The following is a 17,035-nucleotide window of genomic DNA, read 5'->3' as shown; positions in this document are numbered from 1 at the left end:
CTTTTTTATTTATTTTTCTTTTCTTTTTTTTTACCCAATTTGTGTCCCTCTGGGGCACTTACAGTACAGCACTGATGATCGCTGTGATAAGGCATGACAGGGCTTGGAATACCCCCAGCAAATGATTGCTCTGATTGGTTCAATGAGCTCCGCCTCAGCCAACCAGAGACGGTGGTCGATTAACCAATCACAGCCATTCACATCCCGCTACCAGGAAGAAATACTCTGTCAGCGTGCAGGAGTTCATGGAAGCCTGCAGTAGTGCCGCAGCCCAACGCGAGGGACTCAAACGCCGTCTACTAAGTGAATATTGAAAAGTGAATTTTTTTAAAATGTAGTTTAGCTAGGCCTTATTTTTGGGAGGGGGTATATTTCAGGCTCCCCTCTGAAATATATCAGGGTAAGGTTTATTATCGGGGGAGATCTTATTTTCAGGGAAACACGGTAGCTATGATCTTGATCAACTTAAAATTTGTTTTGTCATGTTGCTCTCCCTTGTGTAATAAAAATGGGCCACTAGGACCAGTAAATTCAGGTATTATTTCAATTTGCTCTGAAAAATACTTCTTGCAATATGTGTAAAAATGGGACAATGTTCCAATTTCTACACTTACATTTCCATTTCTTACCTTTAGTAATGTATTTAAATGAGAACTGAATGTATAGTATGTGGGTACAGTCCAGATCTCTTGAGACAAGCATTCTGGATCCTTCCTGAAGAAGGAAAACATTATTTATAGGTAGTAGAAATAGTAATAGTATACTTATACATATTTTGTTATTCATAATGATGCTAATTTTTCTTGATACCAAACACATACTGGCATTTTGTTAATATTTTGTACTAGTACTTTATGATATTCTCTTAAATATAGATGAGTGAAGCACACATTTTATGTCAGAGTATGGTAGAACACTTACAATAAACAGACAGTGAAATCATCATACAAGTTAGCAATTCTTGCATAATAGCTTTAAGATTCTGTTCTAATTTGGCATAATAATTATTCAGATAATTGGACGCATTTATCCACCCTTGTACCTACCAATCATCAACTCTACTGCCCGGCTGATCCACTTTTCCCCTCATTACTCCTCTCCTCTCTGCCAGTCTGTTCACTGGCTAACCATTGTCCAGAGAATTTAGTTCAAAATATTATCAATGATCTATAAGGCTGTCCACAATTTGTCACTTCCATACATCTCTGACCTAAGCCCCTGATACCTTGCTACACATAATCTTCAATCCTCACAAGACCTCCTTGTCTGCTCTCTACTAGTCTGCTTCTCACACTACTGATATCGAAGAGTTTTCCCATCCACCCCACATACTTTGGAACTTGATTCTTCAATACATTAGACTCTCCTGACCTTTAAAACCTTCAAAACACACCTGATAACTCAATTCTTCAGAAAAGCCGACAACTTACAATAAACCCTACTGCCAACACTCTACAACATGAAAAGCTTCTAACCTCACCTACTGTCTCCTTCTCCTTAGGGCTCATTCCCACGACCATGTGAGCCGGCGGTGAGCCTATGCCAGCAGTCGTGAACTGTACATGACAGCGTATGCCACGCACACTGTCATATGCAGTGTTACTTGTTCCTTTTTTTTCTTAAATTTCCTGCTAGTGGCGTTGTGTATTCAGCGTCGCACATACGCAATGTATTGCGTATGTATAGCATTTAATTTGCAACCCATAGAGAACAATAGGGCAGTACACGCGTAATGCGCAGTGAAATAGAATATGCTGCATTCTTTTTCACACACATATTAAACGCAATGAATATACGTAAATGTGAATGGAAGAATGAAAATCAATGAACTTTCATTAACTCCATTCTTCATGTTTTACACGCGTGTAATACATGGTGAAATTATATTCATGAGAATGAGCCCTAATATTATATATTTTAAGTTCTCATGGGCAGAGTCCTCTCTCCCTCTGCACCGGTCTGTAAGGCTAACTTTACATGGGCAAACGCGATATGGGGTCGTAAATCCCGCTCCCATATCACGCTCCCCACCCGTGTCAATTCCTTGAAGATGCAAGGCTTTTTCATGTCAGAACAGCCACAGATCACTTCGAGGATCAGGTTTGCGGAGTTTCTCCTATTTTTTTCAATGGGAGACCTCGCATCGTATACACCTGGCATGAGGTGAAATGATGCCACTGGTCCCATTGAAAGCAATGGGCGCTGCGATGCAAGATAGAACATGGCTCACAGTGGGGCGACTGGAGGAGATTTCTCTCCTCGCTCCCCCTCACCCCTCTCCTTTCACATAACATAGCGGTTGTTCAGTACTGAACAGCTGCTATTTACACTGAATGATCATTGTTCAACTCATCATCCATTATTTTTGGAGCATAAATGATGGACGATAAGCTGATCGCAGATCATTCAGTGTAAATAGCAGCTGTTCAGTACTGAACCGCCGCTATGTTAGATGAATGGAGAGGGGCGGGGGAGAGCGAGGAGAGAAATCTCCTCCAGTCGCCCCGCTGTGAGCCAGGGATACCAGTTCCCATGCAGCAGCATGAGAGCGAGTATATGCAGGGACAAGTGTCGGGCATCGTTTACCCGACATTCGTCCTGTCTAAACGGGCCCTAACTCATTCAGTTAATTTTTATTGTACTTTTTTTTGTTATCTTATTTAATGTAGTTAAAGGGGTCTCTTAGGCATTGTTTCAATCGGAGTGAAGCCTTCTATTACAATTCTGTGTCTGACCCAGAAGCAAATGTCTGGCTTGGCTGCACTGACAGCAGGACGGAGGATCAGCTGATCAGTGGGGATATTGAGCAGTGGAGGCTACAGATCAACTACTAATGACCTATTCCGAGAGTAGGTCATTAATAGTAAATGCTCAGAATACTCCTTTAAACCCCACCTTTAGGCCAGCTGCACATGCACGGATATGCATTGTGGAATCCGTGTTCTGCATCCACACTGCAAATCGACCCATCCATGTGCAGCCGGCCTTATATGTACAGCGCCATGGTGCTTTAAAATAAATACATTAATCATAATAATAGTATTAAAATACACAGGACCAAAAACTGATATGAACAATATCCCCAATACACAAAAAGTACTAACCCCCTTAAAGACAAGTGCTGTCCCTGATTTAATTGTTTCTCCATTCAGATTTCCCCTTTCTGCTCCATACACTTCCGGCCACTGATCGGTATGTAGATTACTGTTAAAATCATCTTTAAGAGTTGAGATTAAAGGAACAACTGGGACACAATATGGACCTCCAAAACCCCGATCACACCTAAAAATATTAAGATTTATATACGGAATTAAAAACATGTTACTACAGGCAATTAAAGGGGCAGGCTGGTTACTTAAATGCATTCAAAGACACTCAAAATGCTTTAAAATGGTGGTCTCTGTACTTTTTTGTCAATCTCGACATGGATATATGACCACTGCATTGAAGAACTAATGGGGGAACTGGGGAGCATCGAAATGGTAGGGGCAGGGGGATCAGTAAGGTATTACTCATTTTATTATTTTAAAGCATTCTGAGTGTTTTTTTCAAAATGTAAGCAGCCGGCCAACCCTTTTATGAAATAAATAACACTTTACACGTATTCACCAAAGAAAAAATCCAACAGATTGGGTCTCATGTCTTTTAGGGAATAATTAGCATAGATTTTGATCTATGATTGTAATGCACAAGCCCATCACCTCATTAGGTCCAGCATTTTATGCCAATTAAATTTTTAATATATTACTAATAAAATTAGTGATGAGCGAGTATACTCGGTAAAGGCAATTGCTCGAGCGAGCATTGCCTTTATCGAGTACCTGCCCGCTCGAGATGAAAGGTTCGGGTGCCGGCGTGGGGGAGCGGTGAGTAGCGGCAGTCAGCAGGAGGGAGGGGGGGGGGGGGGGAAAGGGAGAGAGAGATCTCCCCTCCGTTCCTCCCCGCTCTCCCCCGCAGCTCCCTGCCCACCGCCGGCTAAAGGCAATTGCTCGAGCGAGTATACTCGCTCATCTCTAAATAAAATACATTTGTACTATGTTTTCTAAACCATCATTATATTAGCCAGGAAACTTTTATATGTGAAGAAAGAAAACATATGGGCCGCACATGAAGCTGACGATCATAATCTGGATATAAGCAAGTTCTGCATAAGTAACATTTAACATCTTAATAGTCAAGAAAAACAGAAGCAGACATTTATCTACCATAGGACCATTTTAATCAACATATTATTTTCTTCTCAGTTCCAAGCTCCATTAAAAATTAGCTGATCTTTATCTTTGCCATTTTCTAAAATGACACCACCATAAATGTAATAAATTCTAACACTAAAAAAATCTAAACTTATTTATGCTTATCAGTACTGTAATCATTTTCTGGTCACAAACATGGATGTTTTGTGACAGAGTACTGTATGTCACAAAAACATTGTGTCAAATGAATCGATTGTTCCTGATACAGTTATTTTAACTAATGTTATTCCACTACAAACTATTATTCTAAAAAGAACAGCAGGAAACATGCTAACTGCCTCAACTATTACATCTTTATTCAGAACTTACACACAATGGCCTGATTCACATATCCCATGTCCTGAACACATCCAAGGACATCCTGATGATAGAATGACATTATCCAGGGCCCAGGCATCTGCACCAGGCCCATAGTTATTCTGGATCCATCTGAAGCGAGTCCTCAGAGAGCTGCCATAAAAATCAAAGCACATTTGCACAATTATATCGCAAACTGCAATCAATACTGAATGAGTGCAGAGTCACTAATTTATTTATTTGCAAAACATATTTAATATGCAGGGCGCTGACTCCAGTCTCATCCAAAGTGGTGAAATTTTACAAGAGCTACAGCAATACATCTAGTTAAAACCATCTTGATTCACATACAGTACGTTATTGTATAATACTAATTATGAAATGGATTGCTTTGCTACTCCTGAAATGGATTTAACTGTCTGTTATGTGTACGATCTTTTATTTAGAAAGACAGAATTATCTCTTACAATAAATACTTCTACATAGCAGAACATTTATCACAGAACTAAGGAATATAATTTTTTTACATGGACAAGGTCACCGTGTTCAGAAGAAAAACAAATGCCTCCTCTGGAGCCTACTGGTATAGTGACAAATGGCATCCATCAGAGGCATCTGCTGGATGTATGTTTATTTTCAGCTTTCATCATACATTTCAGGATATGCTGAGTTAAGGGCCAAGTTGAAGGAGGACTTATCTGTACAATATTTTGTTCACATTTTTCAAAGCAAAGTATTTAAAACCTATGAAACTTACATTGTGGAAGATGGAAGGTAGACAGTAACTCTTTTCCAGGTTTGGAATCTTTCAGAAGGGTACACAGAGCTTTCTGTGTAATGCAGGCAACCAATGCTGGGGGGCACACACTCCTCGGTAACTTGCTGCCAATCTCTACCATTATTTAATGAGTACTGCAGCTGAACTGTGTGAGAATCACTAAATGGTTTATTACATCCCATGCTCAACTCAAACTGTAAAGAACTAGATGGCATAACATGATAATCCCATGTCTCAGCATATCGAGGTTTTCCTGTAACACAACACAAAAATCTTTAGGTCATCAATGATCTTTACAATTGCCATTTTGTAATTGTTAATACCAGAAGGATATATTTTTAATGCTTTTTGTGGTCTTTTATAAACTTCAAAGAATAAATAAAGCAATTATACCCATTAAATACTGCAATCCATATATTATTGTACATACACTGAATAGACATTTTGATAGAGGCACCCTCCCATTCACAATTGGAGCTCTCCTATATGGAATTTAGATACATGACCTGGAAGTGTTGCATAAAATTAAATTAGCAAGTTCTGTGTTGATCAGTTTCAGTGTGAATCTGTAGAAGAATAGTAAAATCTATGGGTACATGGAAATCACGGGGCCCTATAGTAAGAATTAGAGTGCCCCCCCCCCCTAAAAAAAAAAGAAAAAAAAAAGCTTCATCGATCATCTTTTGTGCTGCTAAAAAGATGAAGATCATCGCTCATCGTGCATTTTAAACAGCCGCCATTCAATAGCGAACGGTGCCTGTGTTATATGAATGGAGAGGGGCGGGGGAGCGAGAGAAGAGAAATCTCCTGCACTGCAACGCCCCCTGCTGGCCGCTCCGTGTGCGAACCAGCTGTGCTAGCTCCCGTTCAGGAGCACGGGAGTGCGGAGACACAGGGTCGAGTGTCGGGCATCGTTTGCCCGACACTTGTCCAATGTAAACGGGCCTTAAGGGTGAAATCTGCTGTAGATCTGCACCAAAATCTGTGACAAAATCCTCAGCAAATCATCAACGTGTGAACGCACCCTTATTTTGATTAAAGGGGTTGTTTGGTTACTGAAATCTAAGTGGTAGGTGCAGTGATAAACAAAAAAACCATCAGCCCTGATGATCCAGTGCTGCAGCCCCTCTGTTCTGCCAGTCGCTGTTGACTGTGCAAGTCAGGTGACTGCTGCCTGCCAAACAGAAGCTGCAGCATTACCATTCAGAATCCTTGGCATCACTGTGTGCAGGATGTAAGTGCTGATGCCAGGAGAAAGGGTGGTGACACTGTGGTCTTTGATTGGGAGGCAGTGATCACCTGATTTCCGCTGTCAACAGGGACCAGGAGAACAACGGGACTGCAGCACTGGATCATTGGGACCAAGGATTGGTAAGTAATGCTTAATTTGTTATTTTACTACATCCATACCTGTCATTTCAATTTCTTAAAGTAGCTAGACAACCTCTTTAATGGTTGTTACAGTTTTTGTTTGTGATATTCTGATAAATGGCACACATTAATGGTAGGTCATATTGCTCGCTTACCTGTGTCATTCTTGTCACTGTATGCAGAATATTTCAGTGTGCACTGCTTTCAATTTATAGGTCATTTCCATTATAAATGGCAGAAATGTATACAATTATGCAAAATATATCTAATAATACATACCTATATTCTCTGTAAATACAAGGGCAGTATCCATAGAAAGACAATCAATGTCTACTTGGCCTCCTTGGATTCTGTACCAATTTGCTTGCAAGTCAATGGAACCATCAAATCTATCTTGAAATCCTGCTCTAGAGCTGTCATTCATTCCAATGAGAATGTCATCTAGTGCCCACTGACCCGATTGTTTCCCTGAGATAGAAAAACAGGAAAAGGAAAAATTGCTGAAATTCCTGAACAGGTAGATACACAATAAAGGATAGGGAATTGTTGCATAATAAAAAAAATCAAGCTAATAGAAAAATTACACAAAGCAGCCATACTGATACAGAGATACAAGGGAAAGTAAAAACACTATAGATTGTAAGCTCTTGCGAACAGGGCCTTAATGTTCAAATTGTCTATTGGTTTAAATACTGTATATAACGTTTTATTTTGTATCCTAAAGTTCCCACTGATTTGTGAAGTGTTGTAGAATATATTGATGCTATTTAAATAAAGATGATTAATTAGGCAAAAGCCCTGGACCTGATGGTTTCACACTCTGGTTCTATAGACTATGCGGGAATATGCTGGCTCCACTTTTACTTAAAGCATTTAAATAGAATGGTAGAGTTTGAATGGACCTCCTGGGTCATCAGGTCCAACCCCCTGCTCAGTGCAGGATTTACTAAATCATCCCAGACAGATATTTGTCCAGCCTTTGTTTGAACACTTCCATTGAAGCAGAACTCACCACCTCCTGTGGTAACCTGTTCCACGCATTGATCACCCTCACTGTCAGAAAGTTTTCTCTAATATCTAATTTGTCTCCTCCCTTTCAGTTTCATCTCATTGCTTCTAGTCTTTCCTTGTGCAAATGAGAATAGGGCTGATCCCTCTGCACTGTGACTGCCCTTTAGATATTTGTAGACCGCTATTAAGTCTCCTCTCAGCCTTCTTTTTTGCAAGCGAAACATTTCCAAATTCTTTAACCATTTCTCATAGGGCATGATTTGCAGACTGCTCACCATCTTGGTAACTTTTCTCTGAATTTGCTCCAGTTTGTCTATGTCTTTTTTAAAGTGGGGGGCCCAGAACTGGACACAGTATTCCAGATGAGGTCTGACTAAGGAAGAGTAGAGGGGATAATGACCTCACATGATCTAGACTCTATGCTTCTCTTAATACATCCCAGAATTGTGTTTGTCTTTTGACTGCTGTATCGCATTGTTGACTTATGTTCAGTCTATGATCTATTAGTATACCCAAGTCTTTTTCACATGTGCTGCTGTTTAGCCCAATTCCCCCCATTCTATATGTGGGTTTTTCATTTTTCTTGCCCAGATGTAGGACTTTGCATTTCCCTTTGTTAAATACCATTCTATTAATCGTCGCCCATTGTTCAACCTTTTCTAGATCTTTTTGAATATCCTCTCTTCCCTAGTGTTAGCTATCCCTCCTAGCTTTGTGTTGTCGGCAAATTTGATTAGTTTTCCCTAAATTCCCTCCTCCAGATGATTTATAAAAATGTTGAACAACACTGGGCCTAGGAAAGAGCATTAAGGTACCCCACTTGATAGATTCCCCCACTTGGATGTGCAGCTATTTATGATCACTCTTTGAGTACGATCACTCAGTTGTGAATCCACCTAACAGTTGCCTTGTCAATGCCATATTTGGTCATTTTTTCAATAGGTATGGTATGAGACACTCTGTCAAATGCTTTACTAAAGTCAATATATACTTTATCCAGCACATTTCCCTGATCAACCCAGTTGGAGATTCTGTCATAGAAAAAAATTAGATTAGTCTGGCATGACTTGTTTGTCACAAACCCATGCTGTTTCTGGTTAATTACTCAATTTTTATCCAGGTACTTGCATACATGCTGTTTTAATAATTTGTTCAAAGATCTTTCCCGGTATAGAAGTCAGGCTCACGGGCCTGTAGTTTCCTGGATCCACCTTCTTCCCTTTCTTGGAGATAGGGACAACATTTGCCCTTTTTCAATCTTCTGGGACCTCTCCTGTTCTCCATGAATTTTCAAATATTATGGCGATTGGTTCAGCAATTACCTTGTTGCTTCCTTTAGTATCCTGTTGTATCAAGTCTGGACCTTGAGACTTGAATTCATTTGAGTTAGCTATGTGTTCCCTCATAATCTCTTTGCTTATAGATAGCCTGCATTCTTTTATTTCCCTAATAGCACAGGGAAGATCAGTTAATGTTGCCTCTACTTTTTGAGAGAAAACAGATACAAAATAGGAATTTAAAAGTTTGGCCTTCTTAACATCATTCTAAACCAATTCACTATTTTCATCTTGTAAGCATCCAATAGCATGTTTAACTTTTGTTTTGCTTTTGACATAGCCCCCAAATCCTTTTTTTATTGCTTTTGGCCTCAAAATAAAGATTATTCATTAGGCAAAAACCCTGGACTAGAGATGAGGGAACGTACTCGTCCGAGCTTGATACTCGTTCGAGTATTAGCGTGTTCGAGATGCTCGTTACTCATGACGAGTACCACGCGATGTTCGAGTTACTTTCACTTTCATCTCTGAGACATTAGTGCGCTTTTCTGGCCAATAGAAAGACAGGGAAGGCATTACTTCCCCCTGCGACATTCAAGCCCTATACCACCCCCCTGCAGTGAGTGGCTGGCGAGATCAGGTGCCACCCGAGTATATAAATCGGCCCCTCCCGCGGCTCGCCACAGATGCATTCTGATATAGAGGAGGGAAAGTGCTGTTGGTGCCGGACCTGCTATAGGGAGAGTGTTAGGAGTATTTTAGGCTTCAAGAACCCCAACGGTCCTTCTTAGGGCCACATCTAACCGTGTGCAGTAGTGTGGAGGCTGCTTTTTGCAGTGTTGCACTTTTTTTTTTTTTTGTATATCGGCCGTGCAGAGCATTGCGCCCTGCAGTAATTATACATAGTCCAGGGCCAGTAGTGGTGGTGAGGCAGGAACAGAAGACATATTTATTGAATATAGGCAGTGGGCCTTTCCAAAAACATTTGGGAAAAAAAATCTATTTGGGCTGCCTGTGACTGTCCTCAGTGTACTGGGTCTGTGCTGGGGGTAGTTGTCCTCCTAATTCATACGCAGCCAGCTAAGTGTTACAGCAGGCTTGCGCAAAATTATTTCCTGGCTCTGTGTTGGCTGTTACATCACCGCTGTATTCCAGTCCACAGTGCAACAGTCTGCAGTTATTTTACATACTCCAGGGCCAGTAGTGGTGAGGCAGGGACAGAAGACATATATTTATTGAATATAGGCAGTGGGCCTTTCCAAAAACATTTGGGAAAAAAATCTATTTGGGCTGCCTGTGACTGTCCTCAGTGTACTGGGTCTGTGCTGGGTGTAGTGGTCCTCCTAATTCATACGCAGCCAGCTAAGTGTTACAGCAGGCTTGCGCAAAATTATTTCCTGGCTCTGCTGTGCATTCGGTAAGCGAAGTGAGCCTCCAACCACAGGCCAATAAGCGGCACATTTAATTACCCCAACTGCTCTTTGCTGGGCTAGTGTACTAGTGCACTGAGCTGATTACTGCAGGAAACAGACAACTCTGTTCTCTCTGCAGTGGCCAGACTTTATATTACTGGCAAAGTTCATAATGAAGTGAATAGGAATTTACCTGCAATATCAAACTTGGCCACTGTAGTGAGAACAGGGCTATCTACTTCATGCAGAAATAAGCTTACCACATGAGCACACTGGCCAAACAGCTGATCAGCAGGGGTCCCAGACAGTGGATCCAAAACAATCTACTGTTGATGGCCTGTTTTTACAATAGGCCATCAGAAGTTTACAACTGGACAACCCCTTTAAGTATCGACCTATACTAACCCAGGAGCATATTACAACTATACAGAAGGGACAATCGCATGCCTCAGGGGTGGCTAACCATTTCGTAGAGACATATAATAAATATTTAATGCGTTTCACATTTAAAGGCATTGAATTAGTGCATAAGGTGAAAATGTTAAGGGATTGGAGAGAATTTGTATTAAATCGGGAAGCATGTTGGATTTTATGGTTTTATGTACTCGCTTTCCACTAGGAATTAATTATAAAAGTGATTTGCTTTATATTTATTGATTAAATAGAATTTTGCATGTGGAACGTTAGTACAGGCTATATTTGCATGGTGTGTATCACTTTAATTGTATTTAGTAATTTGATTGGTCCAATGCAATTTTAAATGTTTCTTCAAATCCATGCGTGTCATGCTGTGATCAAGATCCCTATGGCTTGAAACACGTTAGCAGGCACTGCTTTGTTGAACCAATTTTATGGAGTTTTAAGTGGTCCTGAAGAATGGATTTTATTTTATTCCGATGTGCGAAGCTTGTTTTCTGCTGATTGCATCTACAGTGTGTCCTGACAGTGATCTGAGCCCCGGGGAGATACAAGCCAGGATGAAGATAATGCAAAGCGCTGGAGTGAAGTAACCAGATTTCTATAGTTTTCTATTCAACTGTGTTGTACTTCGGTTGAAGTTTTATGTATAATAAGCATTGTACTGTATATATATTTGGATTGTGGCTAGTGCTAAAATATATAAATTTTACTATGCAAAGTCCTGTGTTATTCGAATCTACGAGGGAACAAATGTGCACAGACTCATCTGTTAGAATGGAGTGTGAGGCTAAATTAGCCAAGGTGTTTGGGGCTTCAGTGGCTCAGTCAGTGGAAATGAGAGCGTGTAAAGATTTATTTCAAATGTTGGAAATAAGTCTAGAGATAAGGTTTGGTGGGATCATAGCACACTTATGTCTTATATGGAATGTAATATGATCTGTCAAGGTCTGTGTTAAAAAAAATAGCTCCCCACCTTTGTATATTTGGCCGAGTTTCTGGACAAATGTAATGGTATACTATCTGACTATTCTATTGCCTTAATGAAATTTTACAATTGAATATGAGCAGATTAGGCTTGTGGATAATGAAAAGTCAATTTGGGAAATCTAGAATGATCCTAAAAAATATGAAAAGACTGAGGAGTATATAAGCTATGAAGAGAAAATTAACAAAAAAATGTCTAAACTGGAAAGTATGATTATGCAGACTAAGTCTAAATATCAGCATGATATGGAGGATTATAGTAATAATACTGTGTACACTTGAAAGGATAAGCATTTCCTGAATCCAAAATCCATAATTAAAAAGGTGGAAAAAGAACACATCAAAAACAAAAGATTGGACTCACATGTGACATTTAGTTCACCTGAGATAGAGAATTTAGGATCCAGTAGTGGCCTCTATAGTGTCAGAATCTGAACTTGTAGGAGCAGGTGGTGGAAACCGCTATCCAAGTCAAAGGAAATTGTGACAGTAGAAGAAATGATGGACAGTATTCATGTTCTTACACCTACAGTGCTATAAGTGGAGCAGATTGAAGTTATTTCTAAGGGAGTTTTGTTTCAATGGTTTAATTTAATCTATTTAAAAAACTCCTGGACCTGAATATATTTACAAGATTAAGACCGACCAAGAAACATTTTTACAATGTTGATTATGGCAATATTCAGGAAGATACTGAAGATGGGACATATGTTGTTACTCCTCAGAATGAGTATAAAAATCTTAAATTTTGCGGATCAGATTTCTGTGATGACACTCCATACTTTACAACATGAAAGTGATATCTTGGTAGAATATACGCTCACAAGAGTTCCATGTAAAGTTTGTAATCCCTATTATAATCCAGTTCAATCAACAGTTAGAGCTCTGGATAATTTTCAATATTTGGTGGGATTTGAAACTTTTACATGATAGGTTACTGCAGAATATAAGAAATATCAAAAATATAATCTGAAAAAGCAGCATTTTGCAGACTCTCTCTTCACTTAAGAATAAGTATTTTACCATTAAAAAATGTGGAAATAAAAGCCTAATACCACCATTGTGCCCCCTTTATCAAACAAGTGCATATGTTGTTGGATGATTATTTAACATACAGATGACTTATAGAAGATCCTACAGAGGTGTTTACTAAAAAACTTGGTGTATCTCTGGGCATTTTGACGGATAAGGAGGCACCCTTTAAGGTACCAGAATATCATGTAACGCCTTTTTTTTATGGGTCATTGAAGATGCAAAAAGATGTTGTTAGGTGCACTGTTTAGACGCAATCTTCTGCTTCTGTGTTTGTCAAATATGGGCGTCATCCCATTCTCTATGTTTCCTGAGCTTATATTCACTCTCTTTCAGCACTCTTAGGGTTAATAGCTTCTGGTCTCCTGTTCAGCTGATGCTCCTTTTCTAATCAACGTCCTATATAGCTGCCCTAGGCCTTTGAGATCTTGCTGCAGTGTTGTTGAGAGTTTGTTCCCTTCACTTCATGTCCAGCTACTGCTTCGGCAGTTACCTTGCATTCTGCTTGTGTTCTGTGTTCTTTGTTGGTGTACTGTGTGGTCTGTTATTCCCGTTGTCCGCTCCTCTGTTTATCCTTGTCCGTTTGTTCCACCTTTGTTTCTGTACTCCCTGGTGTTGTTCTATCTTTGTGCTATAGGTGTTCTGGTCCACCAGGGTAAGTCAGCGCCTAGAGGAAGACCGTGGGGTTGCCCTTATCGGGATGAGTGCTCCACTTGGAGGCAGGGGTCACCCTCTCCTGGTTATCAGTTCAGGGCAAGATACCTTCCCTAGTTTCCATCCATATAGGGGGCTGTTCATCTGGTATTTTACCTCCCATGCTGGGGTTGGCTGTCAGCCATGCTGAATCTGATCTTCCCCTACCTGCACGGTTGACACAGTGGTTCCACATCCACAGTCCTTATAGATGTGTTTTCTCCACCATTACACCTCAACAAGAGGCTCAGTGCCTGTATAGATGAACATTTACAGCCACTAGTGCAGCATACACAAAGTTATCTTCGTGATAGTAAGAATGTGCTGAAGGTGTTTCACGATTCTAGAGATGTATTTAGCATATACTCATGTATACATAGTTAACATAGTATGTCAGGCTGAAGGGAGACAATGTCAATCTAATTCAGCCTGTTTCCACCCCCCTTGTTGATCCAGAGAAAGGCAAAAAAAAACCAATGAGGCAGAAGCTAATTAGCCCATTTGGGGGAAAAAAATTCCTTCCTGACTCCATTATGGCAGTCAAAATAATCCCTGGATCAACGTTTGAAAATTCCTACCTGACTCCAAGACCCGGATCAACAACCCTGCTGGTTATTTAATGGCTATATCCTGTAATAGCATAGCGTTCTAGAAAGGCACCTGGTCCCCTCTTAAACTCCTATCAATTTTGCCATCACCACGTCCGCAGACGGAGAGTTCCACAGTCTCACTGCTCTTACAGTAAAGAATTCCCTTCTATGTTGGTGATGAAACCTTCGTTCCTCTAAATGTAGTGGATGCCCTCTTGTTACCATCACAGCCCTGGGAATAAACAGATCATGGGAGAGATCCTTGTAGTGTCCCCTAATGTATTGATACATAGTTATTTGGACTCTCCTTAACAGTCTTTTTCCAGGGTGAATAATCCTAATTTTGATAGCCTCTCTGGGTATCCCAGTCCTCTAATTCTGTTTATTAATTTTGCTGCCCTTCTTTGAATCCCCTCAAACACTGCAACATCTTTCCTGAGCACCGGTGTCCGGAACTGTACACAGTATTCCATGTGAGGCCTGACAAGTGCCATATATAGTGGAAGAATAATATTTTGGACCCTCGCCCCTGTACCTCTTAATACACCCCAAGACTTTATCTGCTTTTGCAGCAGCTGACTGGCATTGATTGCTCCAGTTAAGTCTACATCAACTAGTACCCCCAGGTTTTTTTCCATATCACTTTTCCCTAGCAGTATCCCATTTAGTGTGTATTGGTGACATCCGTTTTTCCTGCTCACGTGCATAACCTTACATTTTTCAATATTGAACTTCATTTGCCATTTATCTACCCAATCCCCCAGCTCATCTAGGTCCATTTGCATCCATACATTGTCCACCTTTGCATTAATTACCGTTGTAGCAAGCTAGGGTCTACTTGCCTGCGGATCGCCAACTTCCAGACCAGAATAGGCACCAGCCGTGTAGAAAGACTCTCTGGAGACGTGGATTTTTTTTAAACCTGGCTCCCGCCAGTCTTTATTCACAGCACGTACAACGTAAACAGAGCCCATATAACATACTTCAGTAAGGCATAAAGTGCATATCCACACCCCACCTGGGTGTTGAGGTTAGGGTGGTCAACCCTGTCAACCTCCTGACTTCCTGGTCTGCACCAGACCCTGGGGCTAGCAGCCCTCCCAGCTCCACTGAGCTGTCTCTCTAGCTCTCTCAGCCAACATCTCCCTGGGTGTAGCAGTAATGTACTCTTATATCCAACTTCCTGACCACACCTATGGGCATTTTCCCTTTTCTCAGGCACCAGAATGCGTGTCTGTTGCCCCCTACAGGCCATTCTCTGTAGTGCCCCTCTACACCGTGTATAATTTCATATTGTCTGCAAATATCAATATTTTACCTTACAGTCCCACTACCAGGTCATTGATAAATATATTGAACAAAATGGGGCCTAATATTGAACCCTGTGGTACTCCACTAGCAATGGTAGCCCAATCAGAGTACGATCCATTTATTATCACCCTCTGCTTTCTATCTCTGAGCCAGTTCTTTACCCAACTACACACGTTTTTGCCCAGTCCAAGCTCATTTTATATCAGCCTATTATGCGGCACAATGTCAAATGCCTTAGAAAAATCCAGATGTACAAGATCAATAGACTCTCCCACATCTCACCTAGAACTTACTTCATTATAGAAGCTGATCAAATTGTGACATGATCGACCCTTCATGAACCCATGCTGATGAGGAGTTATACTTTTGTTTTGCTTGAGGTATTCCAGGATTGCATCTCTTAGAAACCCCTTGAATATTTTTCCAATTATTGAAATGAGACTTACTGGCCTGTAGTTACCAGGCTCTCTTTTTGACCCCTTTTTGTATATTGCAACCACATTGGCAATATGCGAATCCAGTGGTACAACCCTGGTCTCAATAGTGTCCCTAAAGATAAGAAATAGCGGTCTGTCTATCACATCATTTAGTTCCCTTAGAACCCTTGGGTGTACTCAATCTGGGCCCGGTGATTTGTCGATTTTAATCTTTAACTGGCTCTGCACTTCCTCCTGAGTTAGGCAGTTGATATTTAGCAGGGGGTTCGTTTTATCCCCCTGCATCTCGTGTGACATTTCTTTTTCCTTTGTGAATACACTCTAGAAAAAACTATTTAATTGATTTGCCTTCCCCCCATCATCTTCTATGAATTCTCCTGCATTATTTGTTAAAGGGCAAGTGCTCTTTTACCGTTTATATAATTGAAAAATAGTTTAGGGTTATTTTTGCTCTGTTTGGCAATCAGTCTTTCTGCCTCTTCCTTTGCAGGTTTTATCTTTTCGTTACATAATTTGTTCTTTTCCCTGTATGTTTTTAGCGCTTCTTCACTGCCTTCTTGTTTTAATGATTTAAACGCTTTCTTTTTTTCGCTTATTGCCCTTACGGTCTTGTCGAGCCACATTGGTTTCCTTCTACTTGTAGTTCTTTTTTAAAGGGTATGAACTGCTCGCATGAGTTAATTAGGATGTTTTTAAACTTCTCCCATTTGTCACTTATACTAATTTGTTAGTTAATAATAATTCCAGAATGGCCCTCCCTCTAGTTGGTTCCCGCACAAGTTGGGTAAGGTAGTTATCTTTAAATGTTCTCAAGAACTTATCACCCTTGTGAGATTCGCAGGTTTTGCCCTCCCCTATTATATCTGGATAATTAAAGCCTCCCATAATAATTATTTCATTGCGGTTTGACGCCTCTTCTATTTGTCTTATGAAAAATTTTTTAGCTTCTTCTTTTTTTCTTGGTGGCCTATAGAAAACCCCTATAAGGATTTTGTTATTTTTCCCTCCCTGTATTTCTACCCACAGAGATTCCACGTGTTCATCTCCTACACCTATATCTTCCTGTATCCTCGACATTAGGTAGGATTTAACATACAGACATACCCCTCCACCTTTCTGTTTCCCATGGTCTTTTCTGAAGAGATTGTAACCCAATAAATTCACCACCC

The 17,035-nt window shown here is 40.4% G+C and overlaps 1 protein-coding gene across 1 annotated transcript in view; it reads right to left on the bottom strand.

Moving 5' to 3' along the window:
- Nucleotides 1-17,035, bottom strand: part of RELN (reelin) — a 655,909-nt gene that overhangs the window by 112,913 nt on the left and 525,961 nt on the right. The window contains exons 33-37 of the mRNA XM_066591974.1: nt 6,979-7,167; nt 5,308-5,581; nt 4,563-4,703; nt 3,105-3,282; nt 630-714 (exon numbers count right to left, since the gene is read on the bottom strand). Of these exons, the coding sequence (XP_066448071.1) occupies nt 630-714; nt 3,105-3,282; nt 4,563-4,703; nt 5,308-5,581; nt 6,979-7,167 (867 nt within the window). The remainder of the gene's footprint in view (nt 1-629; nt 715-3,104; nt 3,283-4,562; nt 4,704-5,307; nt 5,582-6,978; nt 7,168-17,035) is intronic.

This window comes from Eleutherodactylus coqui, chromosome 2, assembly GCF_035609145.1.
Source record: "Eleutherodactylus coqui strain aEleCoq1 chromosome 2, aEleCoq1.hap1, whole genome shotgun sequence".
Classification (NCBI taxonomy): Eukaryota; Metazoa; Chordata; class Amphibia; order Anura; family Eleutherodactylidae; genus Eleutherodactylus; species Eleutherodactylus coqui.
Note: the sequence above shows the minus strand (reverse complement) of the source record. Positions and strands in the feature narration are given on the sequence as shown.